This window comes from Euleptes europaea, chromosome 18 (assembly GCF_029931775.1).
Source record: "Euleptes europaea isolate rEulEur1 chromosome 18, rEulEur1.hap1, whole genome shotgun sequence".
Classification (NCBI taxonomy): domain Eukaryota; kingdom Metazoa; phylum Chordata; class Lepidosauria; order Squamata; family Sphaerodactylidae; genus Euleptes; species Euleptes europaea.
Genome location: NC_079329.1, coordinates 24,381,212 through 24,396,250, shown reverse-complemented (window position 1 = coordinate 24,396,250; position 15,039 = coordinate 24,381,212). Strand labels below are relative to the sequence as shown.

At 47.8% G+C, this 15,039-nt stretch overlaps 1 protein-coding gene across 1 annotated transcript; it reads left to right on the top strand.

Moving 5' to 3' along the window:
• Positions 1-2,769: 2,769 nt before the first annotated feature.
• On the top strand, positions 2,770-14,001 carry NXPH3 (neurexophilin 3). The gene is made up of 2 exons (XM_056863676.1): positions 2,770-3,032; positions 13,161-14,001. Exons 1-2 carry the CDS (start codon positions 2,976-2,978, stop codon positions 13,899-13,901), a joined length of 798 nt encoding a protein of 265 aa, XP_056719654.1. The 5' UTR covers positions 2,770-2,975; the 3' UTR covers positions 13,902-14,001.
• Positions 14,002-15,039: the final 1,038 nt, after the last annotated feature.

The window sequence follows — 15,039 nt, the reverse complement described above, 5'->3', positions numbered from 1 at the left end:
AGCTTCCATAAAAAGGAGCAGCCCTGAATTGTCTGCTCCAAAACCTGGGAGGACCCCCGTGCCCGTGAAGGACTGTTTCAAAGGGAAGAAAGCCCTGTGGTAGACCATTTCTGATCTCTCTGATAGGAAAAGCTGTACCAGCCCAAATTCTCCCTCCTGTCTAACTCTTAGATACAGCAGCTTTCTCAAAACAATGACCCTTAAGTAGGGTTGCCAACTTCCAGGTGGTGGCTGGAGATCTCCTGCTATTACAACTGATCTCCGGCCGATAGAGATCAGTTCCCCTGGAGAAAATGGCCGCTTTGGCAATTGGACTCTATGGCATTGAAGGCCCTCCCCTCCCCAAACTCCGCCCTCCTCAGGCTTTGCCCCCAAAACCTCCCACCGGTGGCGAAGAGGGACCTGCCAACCCTACCCTTAAGCCATAAATTTATTTTCTTCTATCACCAGCTTACTTTACTTTAATGATACTGTTCACATGGCCAATTCGGCCCTGAACAGTGTCTATCTCTCACCACCTTTCTTCTTCAAACTCTGAGGGCTGGTCTCTTGGTAGGGAGAGAGGAGGTACAGTGATGTTCCCACCGAACAGGGCTTGGTGAGTGGGTTCCCTTGCTAAATCACTGGAGAATGACAAGTGAGCCGTGTGGACCCCATCCACGGGCTGGTTGTCACAGGTAAATGGTGCGAGGAAAATCGAGTGCCAGGGGTCATCATACCACAAAGCAAGGTGGTATATGGTGGGGTCACCTCTGTCAAATACAGCAGATGGAGAGACAGTCGTGGCTTAACCCACCCAGCAGCTGTCCTGCAAAATCATCCTTCGAAGGAGCTAGGTAAGAACACTATTCATTTCAATAAGGCTTTCACAGGAAAACATCCCGGTGGATTGGACCCTATATTAGTATGGGGGGGGGGGGAGAGAGAGAGATATGCTGTCAAGTGACTTCCGACTCATGGCGACCCTATGAATCAATGTCCTCCAAAGCATCCTATCCTTAACAACCTTGCTCAGATCTTGCCAATTGAGGGCCGTGGCTTCCATTATCGAGCCCATCCATCTCTTGTTGGGTCTTCCTCTTTTCCTGCTTCCTTCAACTTTTCCTAGCTTGACTGTCTTTTCCAGTGACTCTTGTCTTCTCATAATGTGACCAAAGTTCGACAGCCTCAGATTAGACATTTTAGCTTCTAGGATCAGTTCAGGCTTGATTTGATCTAGAACCCACTGATTTGTTGCTGTTGTTTTGGCAGTCCACAGTATCTGTAACATTCTCTTCCAACACCACCTTTCAAAAGAATCTACTTTCTTCCTATCGTAGAGCATAGAAGGTACCATTTGGACCGACGGTCACTGGATGTCACCTTGGGAGTCCAGACGCATGTAATATTACAGTGCAATCCTAAGAAGAATTACACCTGATGGCTTCAATGCTCTTAAAAGGGTGGAAATCTGTTTAGGATTGCCATGACTCTATTCCCATTCTTTTTCATCCGGTTAATTTTTTTTTTTAATTTTAAGTTCTTGGTTCTAAAATGAGAATATTGGAGCTCAGGAAATTCATGATCAGAAAGGGCAGGGAGGGCCTTAAACCCACATGTGTAGCAACTAGTTCTGCTAGTGGTGTGGTGCAGTGAAGTCATTCTGAGTCTGCCCTTTCACAGAGAGATACCCTGAAAAGATTAATAGAGAGAGCCTTAAATTCTAGCCATGGTCTCGGAAACAGTTTCTTCAGCTCAGCCCTGCCTCAAGCAGAACCTTTTCTCCCTCTCTCACAATACCAGAACGCGGGGTCATCTGCTGAAGCTGGAGGGTGAGAGATTCAAAACAGATAAAAGGAAGTATTTCTTCACACGCATAGTCAAATTGTGGAACTTCCTGCCCCAGGATGTGGTGATGGCTGCCAACCTGGACAGCTTTAAGAGGGGAGTGGACATGTTCACAGAGGAGAGGGCTATCCATGGCTACTAGTCAAAATGGATACTAGTCATGATGCTTACCTATTCTCTCCAGTATCAGAGAAGCATGCCTATTATATTAGGTGCTGGGGAACAGAGGCAGGATGGTGCTGCTGCAGTTGTCTTGTTTGTGGGCTTCCTAGAGGCACCTGGTTGGCCACTGTGTGAACGGACTGCTAGACTGGGAGGGGCTGTGGCTCAGTGGTAGAGCATCTGCTTGGCATGAAGAAGGGCCCCAGGTTCAATCCCCGGCATCTCCAGTTAAAGGGGCTAGGCAAGTAGGTGAAGTGAAAGACCTCCACCTGAGACCCTGGAGAGCCGCTGCCTGAGTAGACAATATTGACTTTGATGGACCAAAGGTCTGATTGAGTATAAGGCAGCTTCATGTGTTCATGACTTGATGGGCCTTGGTCTGATCCAGCATGGCTTTCCTTATGTGCTCACGTTCAGCCCTATCCAGACCCCCAAGTGCCCTGCTTTCGTCTTCTAACATAAATCCGAAACATAAAGAAACAAAATCCATCTTGACATTCAACACAGCTTCTTTTTAAAAACCACATGCAGCCTTCTTTTGTGGGTCCTGGCCTAACTCTAAGGGGGCCTCCTCTGCCTCCCCCCCAACCACAAGGTCAAGTTTTCCAGCATGGTGCCGACTTCCCAAGTTGGCAGGCAGGCAGGCAGGCAAGGGTTAAGGCGAGGCTCGCTGCTCCAGTGGTGGCACCTATCAGTGGGAGGGAGCTAGAGGAGAGCAGAGCGAGGGACTGGAATGAGTTTTACCAGAGTCTCCAGCAAAGCAGGGAACAGCCGGTAGTCAGACACATGGAAGTCTCCAGCTGCAGTGGGTGAGCCAGCTGCCTTCACCCCCCACCCCCATGTCTGGCTGGAAAGAGGCTGCCAAAGCGAGCCTGGCATGGGGGGATCCTAGGAGGCCAGAGGCCAGGGTGTAACAAGCAACATCGAGCAGGCAGAACAGATTTTTGCAGGAAATCGATAGGAAGAACGAGGCTGCGGGGAGAAAGATGCAGCTGACTCGGTGCTGCTTCATATTCCTCATCCAGGGGAGCATCTATCTATTGGTGAGTGACCGCTGGACCGGGCCAGGCTGGAGGGGAAGGGGGATGGCTGGGACGGGCCCTTGCGGGGATGCCTAAAAGGAGAGCTAAGGGGCAGCCGGCGCCTGAAATTAGTATGATCAAGCAGTTTTGATGCTCTGCTGTTTCTCTGGCACTTTTTAGCATGCGCCGGGGCTCGCCTGCTCTCAATTATCCTCGCATCAACTTTGCAAGGCGGGTTATGGCACCCCTGACCTGGAGGGGATACTCCAAAGGCCATCTAGTCCAGCCCCCTGCCTGTGCAAAAAGCAGGATGGGCCACTTTTAGAAGGAAGTTGCCGTTGTTTGGGGGATGGCTTCTGCTCCGGCACTTTATTCACCGCATGAAAAACCAGCTTCCCCTCCCCCCCATTGCTTTTGTCCCCTGCAATGGAAAGTTTCTCCCGCTAAATTTCTTTGTGTTGTTAAAAAGCTTGGGGAGCGGATAACTTCCCCCCCAAGGGACAGTGACTGCAGGAATCAATTCAACCCCAACCCCCCCCCCAGATTGCCTTGGTAGCATAGGAATGATTTTTTGTTTGCTTGCTTGCTTGCTTGATTTGTGGTTGGTTTACTTGCAACTTGGCTTGCTTGTTTGAGTCAGCTGGAGCAATATGTAGCCTTGAGTGTAGCATAAGGAGAAGACAGGTATGCCTTTGAAAGGTGCCTGCAAGGCAAACGGCTCCAGATAACTCAAGCAAGTGAGCCAAGCTGTAAATAAACCAGCTGCACAAGAAAATATTTTATCTCTGTGATATCCAGTCAATCAGGCAGTGCAGAGAGGGGATTCTTTCCTGTGGCGAGCAGTCAGATCCTGAACATGAGCAAAACCCGTCCTGATGAAAATCTGAAGGCCACCAAGCATCCTTTCTCAGTTTGTGTGTGTGTGTGTTTGTGTGTGTGTAAAGTGGCTTCAAATCACTGCCGACTTAAAACCTTTCGGGGTTTTCATGGCAAGAGACTAACAGAGGTGGTTTTCCAGTGCCTTCCTCTGCACAGCACCCCTGGTATTCCTTGGTGGTCTCCCATCCAAATACTAACCAGGGCTGACCCTGCTTAGCTTCTGAGATCTGACGAGATCGTAGCAACCCTTTATTTCTGGGGAAGGGGAAGAATAACTCATATGGGAGAGAAAAATTCCGGTAACTGAACAGAACAGAAAAGGAGGCAACTGAGCAGATAACGAAATATAGACACTCCCACAAAGCCACCCAATGTGGTCCTTGACTGTATAGAGATTCAAACACATATTCCGATCTCACGCTGAACCAAATCAGTGATTTGCTTGTTAAAAAAACTAACAATTTTCAGGCATCCTCTGCAAAATGCACAAACTCACCAACCGCCGGCTTTTAAGCCATTTCTGCCGTTCACCCAAAGAGGCCTTAGGAACCCAGATCAGGAAGATGGCCGCATCGGCCTTAGCAGTGTTGTGTGCTTATCAAGAGAGAAGGCATTCCTGTCAGTTGCTATCCGAATGCACGGTAGATTTAAAAGGAGTTTTTTTCTGGAGTTCTGAGTTCGAGTGACACTATTCACAATTCGGGTGACCAGCATGGACTAACAGAGATGGGTCTTCAAAGAGTGGCAACTTACACAATTTCCCTAGAGACAGAAATGCGGACGAGAGATAATATTCTGAGACTTTTGCAAACAGTGTTTAATTTTTGAGCTTGTGTTTGGGGCGATGGCTTGGGTTGGGCTGGACCGGCATGAATGGGAAAGATAATCTCTGCCTCAATGGCAAAAGCCTCGACCTTCTCCCCTCCCGGTATTTAATCTCTGCAAAACAGAAGGTGTCTCGCTGGAATTGCTGGTGCTTACAGGTAGCGCCTGTGAACCCTGAAAAGGATCGTGGCTGTTGGAAACCTGCCTGCTCTTTGTGCATGCGTGCCCCTGGATCCGAACGCCTCTTGCCCTTCTCCCCAGCTGTTCTGTTGTTCTGTGCACAGAAAACATTTCAAGTCCACGGGGAAATGAGCCCAGAGTTTTCTCCGGCAAGCCGAGCGCCTGTAATCCCTGTGGATCCGGCACGGATACATCTCCCTCCGAATGCCGCAGGCAAAGGGGTCGGTAGCTGGATGGTTTGGAAGTGGGGTGACTTGGGTGGGTTTATCAGGGAGGGTCCAGGGGCTTCCTCCCCCGTCCTCTGTTTTATCAAACACTTATCCTGCCTGCCTGTGGGTTATTTAAATAAATCAGACGAGAGAAAAAGAGGCAGATTGTCGTCCTTGGAGCCTTAAAAGCAGGAGCCGCTGTTTGCTCCTTAGAATCATTGAACCAGAGCTGGAAAGAGCCAGAAGAAGCCATAAATAACAAGAAGTTTCCTTATACTAAATCAGGGCATTGGTCCATCCAGCCCGGTATTGCTCCGACTGGAAGTAGCTCTTCAGGTCTCAAGCAGAGGAAGAGAGCTCTTCCCTAGCACCTGCTCCTTGAGATGGTTTTAAACTGGAAATGCTAGGGATTGAACACAGGACCTTCTGCAGGCAAAGCAGACGCTCTGCCGTTGAGCCACGGCTAGGATTCTGTGCGAAATCCAGAGGGGTAGCCATGTTAATCCTTCGCAGCAAATATAAGCAAGGAATCTAGCAGCACCTTTCAGGCTGGCAACAGTTTTCTGCCAGCGTAAGCTTCCGGAGGCAGAGCCCACTTGGTCGGAGGGGATATAAAATCTAGCCCGATCCGTCCAAGCCCCTTTGCCCCTCCTGACCTTAGTGGGAGGGCCCTGTGCCAGGCACACTCTATCAAAAAAAAAAGTATAATCAGAAAACAGGGCAGGCGGATCGATACGGTGGAGATCCCTTTCCTGCGGAGTTCCCTCTCCGAGCAGTTCCCACTTCAGTCTGCCCTTGCCCGCTTGTAGAAGGCAACGCAAGGTTTGGATTCTTCCCGAAGGTGCCTAAAATATGTCCTTGTTGTGTCGTGATGAAACATTCTGCATTTTCTTTTTCGTTTTGGATCGTTGCTTTATATTTATTGCTTGGATGCAGAGAAGAAGGGGATGGAAAAGCAAAAAAAGATAGGCTGGACAGGTTCCCCCCCTCCTGATCGTCCGCTGACCTCGTCTTCCCCTAGGTCTTCTGGCTCTCTCGCACAACAGCGGGGGAACACTGGCTGTCTTTTTCACACCCTTCCTGTCACCAAGGTCATATCAGCCTCTCCCTCTTTCCCCAAAGGCAGGCCATGGAATGACACATCACAGCCGGCTGAATGTAAAAAAGCATACGAATAGTCAATCCTGTACAATGTCCTGCCTCTGGAGGCGGCCAGCCATGGGAAGCTCGCAGCATTGGAGAGCCAGCATGGTGCAGTGGTTAAGAGCGGTGGTTTGGAGCGGCGGACTCTGATCTGGAGAACCGGGTTCGATTCCCCACTCCTTCCACATGACTGGCAGACTCCAATCTGGTGAACCAGGTTGGTCTCCCCGCTCCTCCACATGAAGCCCGCTGGGTGACCTTGGGCTAGTCACAGCTCTCTTAAAGCTCTCTCAGCCCCACCTGGGTGTCTGTTGTGGGGAGGGGGAAGGGAAGGAGATTGTAAGCTGGTTTGATTCTGCCTTAAGTGGTAGAGAAAGCCGGCGCATAAAAGCCAACTCTACTTCTTCTTCGTGCAAGTGCCCGTTCCTGCTTCTCTGAAACAGCCAGAGATACAGTGCCTTTAATCATGGAGGCTCTATTTGGCCCAGATAACAGCCACAGGATGGCAACTGACTCCAGCAGGTGTCTCAAGCTACCTGGGAGAACGGCCACACACTCTCCATCATCAAGTAATATCACCTGGGATCAAAATCCATGTCTAAACATGTTCAAACCTACCATCCCACAGCAAATGTTATTAGGAAGCAAGCTTTACTTCCTCATTATTACTTAGTGCGCTATCCTATTTTATCCTCACAACAACCCTGGAAGGTAGATGAAGGGGTGAGCAGCAGGCTCAAGTCAGGTTAATTGCCAAATGTGCAAAGGAGTTGTTTTAATTCAACCCATAGGGTTGGATCCAAAGGCTCTGTTTCACTAACGGTATAGCCCACTCCCACTCCGGCAAATATACCACTCCTCTTCCACCAGATGAAGGATCCACCATTAGGGGGAATGGGATTTTTTATTTTATTTTTGATGGCCAAGTCAGTGTAGGGCATTTTAAAGAAAGCCTTTGGTATTCCTAATTCATTATAGGTACACAATTGAAGAAGAGTTTGGTTTTTATATGCTGACTTTCTCTACCACTTAAGAGAGAATTAAACCGGCTTACAATCGCCTTCCCTTCCCCTCCCCACAACAGACACCCTGTGAGGCAGGTGGGGCTGGGAGAGATGTGACTAGCCCAACATCACCCAGCTGGGAACATGTGTAGGAATGGGGAAATAAATCCAGTTTACCAGATTAGCGTCCACCACTCATGTGGAGGAGTGGGGAATCAAACCCGGTTCTCCAGATCAGAGTCCACCGCTCCAAACCACCGCTCTTAACCACTACTCCATGCTGGCTCTCTCCAGCGAACTGCTTCGTAACTTTTGCCTCCATAGTCCCACGCTGAGAGGTAAGCTAATAATGTGCCTGTTTTACAGATGGACGACTAAGGCCGAGTCAGAGTTTTTTTTCTCCCCCTTTTATTTTCTCCAGTGTGGTGCAGAGTCAAAAGTGTTGAAAACCCAGGTTCAAATGCCTGTTTGGTTCTGAAGCCATTAAAAACACCACTCTGAGCTTCCGGAGGGAAGGGCACGATACAGATAGATGAATTTTAAAAGGGTGCTCTAAGGGAAACAGTGAATAAAACATTATCTTGTTTTTAGTCATCCTGTCAACAGCCCTGAACTTCCAAGTAGACTTGAGCCCCCGGCTGACATCTGCCCACTACCATTTTTATATCAGAACAGGGGTGGAGAATGTACTGTGAAAATTATTTTTTAACGGGACCATTTAAAGGATACTCATTGATCTAATCCCTTATTCATACTTTGTATTAATTTTTATATTAGGTATTGATTTCATAATGTTGGATATGATAAGAACAGATTAATTAAAACAAATTTGGATTAGTTCCGTTAGCAAAAGATTATACAATTTAATTTTAGATGGAAGAGGGAGAGGGGGAAGTCATTTGATTGTCAAATTAGAAATACTATTTGTTTTTCTCTTTATTAGTATTATTATATTGTTTTTATGGATATATTAAATGAAGAAAAATAAAAATATATATATAAAAAAAGAACAGGCGGGGTGGGGAACTTTTTTTTCTGCCAAGGGCCATTTGGATATTTATAACATCATTTGCGGGCCGTGCGTTCTGGCCCTGCCCCCTTTAACCCCTCCATTGTCGCCACTTCCGCCCCCAGCCCTCTTGTAGCACAGAGGAAATACGTTGCTCCACAGCTCGGGTGGGAAAGGGTTAACACAGTTTCTTGGGCGGTCCTAGCAGCTCCATAGCTAACGACTCTTCTGCAAGGGGGGAAAAAAGGTTCCTTTGCTCGGCACAACAAACTCACATCCAGCTTGAATTAAGGCTATTCCTGTTTGCGGGAGGGGGCGGATCGCCAGTCTTAGATCCTTCTGAACTAGAGATCTGCCAGGACCCATGAAGGGCCAGACCAAATGATTTCGCGGGCCTTAAACGGCCCCCGGGCCTGACGTTCCCCACGTCTGTCTTAGAGCAACAGATCTAATGAGCATATTCTACCAATAAGATGTTAGTGCCTTCGATAGTATTATATACAAACACATGGTGGGAATCTAGAGGGCAGCTGATGAGCACATTCCACTTAAACCTACAATATACTAATTCTGGAGTGAATATTCTCAAACTGTGTTTTAGCTCATTCCTTAAATATCGTTTTTGTTTGGGAGTATGTCTGATTGCGGTTATTTGACGGGACATGCATAGTCTTGCCCAATTCCCCTCCACACGATAGCCTTCATAGGGCTGCCAACCTCCAGGTACTAGCTGGAGATCTCCTGCTATTACAACTTATCTCCAGCCGATAGAGATCAGTTCACCTGGAGAAAATGGCCGCTTTGGCAATTAGACTGTATGGTGTTGAAGTCCCTCCCCTCTCCAAACCCCGCTCTGCTTAGGCTCTGCCCCAAAAACCTCCCGCCACTGGCGAAGAGGGACCTGGCAACCCTAAGCCCCCGGCAGAGACGGCTTTTGTCTATGTAGACCCAGGATCCCCAAAATAGACTTTCTGGAGGCCAAAGGGGAATCCCACTTCACTTTTTGTCCAGTAGAGTAGCTGGCAGGACCCAACCCGTCGTGTTCTTGGCCTATGGTTGAGGGCAGCGGCGGTATCCATCTTTAAGCTGGCCTCCTTTCCCCTTTTTACCTTCCCTTCTTCCTGACCATCTCCCTTCACCTTTCTTTCCTCCCTTTCCCCCCCTGCCGTTTCCTTTCTTTTCGCTTGTCTCTTTGTTGTCCATCTCCTCCACTTTGAGGTATGACACCAAACTGAACGGTTGGGTGATAGCTAGGATTGCCAGGTCCCTCTTCACCATTGGTGGGAGGTTTTGGGGTGGAGCCCGAGGAGGGCGGGGTTTGGGGAGGGGAGGGACTTCAATGCCATAGAGTCCAATTGCCAAAGCGGCCATTTTCTCCAGGAGAAGTGATCTCTATTGGCTGGAGATCAATTGTAATAGCAGATCTCCAGCTAGTACCTGGAGGTTGGCAACCCTAGTGATAGCCACCGTAATAACATCTCTTTTTGCAGGGAAATAATAAACATGGTGCCATTTATAGATAAATGTATTAATTTCAGCATTGTTTTAATGTTTTTTAATTGTTTTTATGTATGTAAACCTATGATTAGGGTTGCCAGTTCCCTCTTCGCCACCAGCAGGAGGTTTTTGGGGCGAGCCTGAGGAGGGTGGGGTTTGGGGAGGGGAGGGACTTCGATGCCATAGAGTCCAATTTCCAAAGTGGCCATTTTCTCCAAGTGAACTGATCTCTATCGGTTGGAGATAAGTTGTAATAGCAGGAGATCTCCTGCTACTCCCTGGAGGTTGGCAACCCTACCTATGATGTTAGCTGCCTTGAGCCCAGTTTCGCCGGGAAGGGCGGGGTATAAATAATGTTTCTGTTCTATTTTATTCAATTGAGAGTTTTCAGCCATGCAGACTTCTTTCAATAACTTGTCAGGCTGCTTAACTGAATAAGAGAGCTCTTGCCAGGAGCATGTTAAAAATGGCAGACCACTCCAAGGCTCTTGAACAAAGGCAGCAGTTTCTCTTTAAGCGTGACAGTTTAAACAAACAAAAACTACCGCCTGCTGGCAGAAGGAACATTTCCCTTTTTCATCCCACCTGGGGTAGGGAACATTCCCTAGTAGCACATTACGCCCAGAAGAGTGTCAAACTGCAGACACATCCGTCCTTTTGGAACATGCTGGGTTTTTTCCCAAAGGTAGGTTGCTACTGATTTGCAATAAGTGCCATTGTCAGAAGACAGACTGCAGACGGTTCTCGCAGAACGGCACACAGTATCTGACGGGAAAGGAAAGATTTAGTTCCAGGCCATGAGTCCCTGCTCAATACCTTCACTCCTGAAGCAATACCCATCTCTTTTACATGTCAGTTCTCCATTGCTTCCCCTTATCCCTGTATCAAATCAAATCAAATTTATTAATACGGTCAACTTTTCTGGCTAATGCCGTAATAATAAATCTCAGGTAATACGGTCAACTGACCAATAACGTGCCAACCCATCAAAATTTCCAGACACAATCGTTTTGCACCGCAGAATCACAGACTGCCCGTACAAATAAAGGCGTAAGATCAATAAAACAACCCCTGATTAAAATTATCACCTTAAAATTGATAAAATTGTAAAATATTCTAACGATCATTCTCTAATAAAGTTCTGCGTATTTTAACAGCAACAGCGCAGAACTTGGCAGTTTGGAGCGTAAGCTGAGCGTCTTCTCCCAATAGGAGCTTCTTTGCCAAAAGCTCAACTGACTCTTCAGGGAATTTACCAAGCAGGGGGGAAATAAGTTTTGATCTAAACCCCTTATCCCTGCAGTGCAACCCCCTCTTCCAAATCCATCCAACTTTCCCATGAAGACTTCAGCTCAACCTGCTGACCCCCATCCCCTGCTGAAAAAAGAAAACCCAATAACGAGCAACTCACCCATTTAGCCTGGCGCCTCTCCAGTCTGTTGAAGCTCCCACTGTAAGCTCCTTGGGGCAGAAGCCTATCTTTTGCCGCCTCGTTCTACAGGATTTGTCGTGTCCATTGATAAAGACATATTTGGCAAAGAGAGGCAGGCGATGTCCTGGTGAGATGACCCACACACCGGGAGCCCTTCGATATTCCCCATGTTCAGCAGTTTCAGCTTGTCGCAAGCCTCGCTTAGTCTAAAATTAAAGATTTATTGATTACGTATTAATCGTGTATAGCTTAAGAAGCAACTTTCGGCGTCACTTGCCTGAGCTGTTCTCCACACAAGGGCTCGATTGTGCACACACTGAACAATTTCCATGAACTGATTACAAAAAAAACCCTCCAAACACCCCCCCAAAGGTCTCTCCCTGCAGGATGTAGTCATGACGAGACAGATGCTCAAGAGTAGGGTTATTGTTAACTTGGGGTGATAAAGTTTATTGTCTGCCATCACAATCCACCATACAAAACATTAAAATAACATAAAAATATCATACAATAACATTAAGATAACTTTAAAACAGTCTGACCCACAAGAAACTGGTATTTAAATATGTTAAGTTCCATGATTAGAAACAGCTTTCGCTCGGATTTTCTTAGCTGCTAAAGCAAAGAGTTACCCTTTGTGGGAAACACCAGGATTGGCGTCTGAAAGGAGAAAGAGCAGCTTCTCTGGATCTGGAGAAAGATTTAGTCCCTTTAGAATCGCTCCGAAGAATTTAAGCCTGGGCTCTTTGTAAAGAGGACAGAATAAGGTGTAATCAGTTAGGTCCTCTGGAGCGGCCGCACAGATACATAGGCGAGAGGCCCGTGGTGTTTGGGAGTAACGTCCAGCTATCCATGCTGTGTTCAACTTGGGGGCATTTTTGCAATTTTGAGGATGAGGAGTGGGTGCCACCACAAAATGACTGTTACCGGGGGCGGGGGGTACACCAAATGGCTGCCATGGGGTGTGGACATACTCACACAATGTTGGGAGGTTGCAAACCAAGTTCTCTCCTATGATGGAGGCAGCTGTTTTTGAACTGGTGCTCCTTGTGGGCAAAGGGGCAATACATTCTGGTTTCTTCTATAGTACCGCTTACTCCAGTAAGGTAGAGGAAAGCCAAGATTGGCTCTTTGTTTTGAGAAATGGATGCTTTGCCAAAGAAGCATAGAGCTACCAGAAAACACACTGGCGGACACCATGGTTGGGACCACTACTCTAGAGTTAAGGAGAAGAAGAGAAGAGTTGGTTTTTATCTGCTGTCTTTCTCTACCACTTATGGAATAGGGTTGCCAGGTCCCTCTTCGCCACCGGCGGGAGATTTTTGGGGCGGAGCCTGAGGAGGGCGAGGTTTGGGGAGGGGAGGGACTTCAATGGCATAGAGTTCAATTGCCAAAGCGGCCATTTTTCTCCATGTGATCTGATCTCTATCTGCTGGAGTTGAATTAGCAGGATATCTCCTGCTACTACCTGGCAATTGGCAACCCCATTAAGGAAGAATCAAACTGGCTTACAATCACCTTCCCTTCCCTTCCCCACAACAGACACCTAGTGAGGTAGGTGGGGCTGAGAGAGTTTGGCGGAACTGTGACTAGCCCAAGGTCACCCAAAAGGCTTCACGTGTAGTACCAGGTTTGATTCCCCACTCCTCCACATGAGCTAATCTGGTGAACTGGATTTGTTTCCCCACTCCCACACTTGAAGCCAGCCGTGTGACCTTGGGCTAGTCACAGCTCTCTTAGAGCTTTCTCAGTCCCACCTACCTCACAGGGTGTGTGTTGTGGGGAGGGGAAGGGAAGGCGATTGTAAGCCATTTTGATTCTTCCTTAAGTGGTAGAGAAAGTTGGCATATAACAACCAACTCTTCTTCTAAGAGTGAGGAATCAAACCCGGTTCTCCAGATTAGAGTCCAGATTAAAGGTGAAATGAGACATTTGAACAACATGGTCATGACCTCTTCTTGTTTTATGTAGGTGATCTGTGGACAAGACGAAGCGACAGAAGAGGAGGAGGAGGAGAGCGGAAAACCATCCAAAGAGCAACAACGGTCCCGGCTACAAAAGAAAAAAGGCCAACTCTCCTTGAAGTCCTCACCCCAAGCTCACTTTCACAACACGTCTCTGCTGGAGTTGGCCTCCACCAACTCACAAGAGTTCTGGAACATCTTAGATAGCTTGTCCAAACAGGATCAAGTCGGGCAACCCCGAGGCCGAAGGGACCTCGTCGGCAACCCAGGTCGACTTAAGAAGATATTTGGCTGGGGTGACTTCTACTCTAACATCAAGACAGTCAAGTTGAACCTCTTGATTACAGGGAAAGTGGTCGACCACAGAAATGGCACAGTCAACGTGTTCTTCAGACACAACTCCACCGGACACGGGAATATCTCAGTCAGCCTAGTACCACCCAACAAAGCGGTGGAGTTTGACCTTGAGCAGCAAATCTTCATCGAGGCAAAAGAATCCAAGATCTTCAACTGCCGGGTGGAATACGAGAAAGTGGACAAGGCAAAGAAGACCACCCTCTGCACCTATGACCCTTCCAAAACCTGTTTCCTCAATCATACACAAAGCCAAGTCTCTTGGGTTTGCTCCAAGCCATTTAAGGTCATCTGTATCTACATAACCTTCTACAGCATAGACTACAGGCTTGTCCAGAAAGTGTGTCCAGACTACAACTACCACAGCAATGTTCCTTATTACCCCTCTGGGTGACAACATACCTCTTTGGTCTCTGAAGTAGCCCAAAGTCCATCTCGATGTGGGGTTTGGGTCAAGAAACAAAACGGAGGCAGCCCGTAAGGAGATGGACAAGTGACGCCTCTTTGATGCCAGACAAACTAAGAAGCGCCTTGTCTTTGCTGAAGACAATCGGTTCAGGAAGAGTTCAAGAGAAAGAGAACAAACATACTATCCTTGGATCAATTTGCCCTCATTCTATTTGGGAGGGTGGGGGGTTGCACTTGGAGCCAGACCAAGGTATTTTGGTGCTCTGTGGAAAAATCTCTTTGGTGCTTTTCTCCCCCACACCCAAAAAAACTAACGTGGGGCTAAAACAAACCATGATTTTCTCATGTTCAAGCCTGAATGGGGTTTCCACAGGAGAACATCTTGCTGAGTTGAGCCTCTTGGGTCAGATCTCGCAGTCACATTTCATGACGTCTATAATCCACCACCAGATGTGTCACCTTGCCTTATGGTAGAGCCCTTAGAATCTTTGATCTGTTTTGGGAGAAAAAAAACAAAGAGAAAAGTGGATTGAACCAATGGAATTATTAGGGAGTCCTAAGGGCCACCATATTGTCACTTGCATGCCCTCGTCTCCCTGAAACAAAAGTTGGAGAACTGTGGTCCCTGACCATAATGGTTCCTTCACTCCATTCAGTTGCATCATTCCCTAACCCAACATGGTCTGCTTCTGGTCTAGCCAGCCCCTAGCAGCATCCTAAAGGGGTTAGCAAAGCCTGTCTCAAGGGTTTAAGGGACACAGACAAGATGATTCTTATTTCTACAGTATCCTTAACAAAGGAGCCCCGTGGCGCAGAGTGGTAAGCTGCAGTACTGCAGTCAAAAGCTCTGCTCACGACCTGAGTTCGATCCCGGCGGAAGTCGGTTTCAGGTAGCCGGCTCAAGGTTGACTCAGCCTTCCATCCTTCCGAGGTCAGTAAAACGAGTACCCGGCTTGCTGGGGGTAAAGTGTAGACGATTGGGGAAGGTGATGGCAAACCACCCCGTAAACAGAATCTGCCTAGTAAATGTCATGATGTGACATCTCCCCATGGGTCAGGAATGACCCCGTGTTGCACAGGGGACTACCTTTACCAAGCACCGAGGGATCAAAGTAGGGAGCACC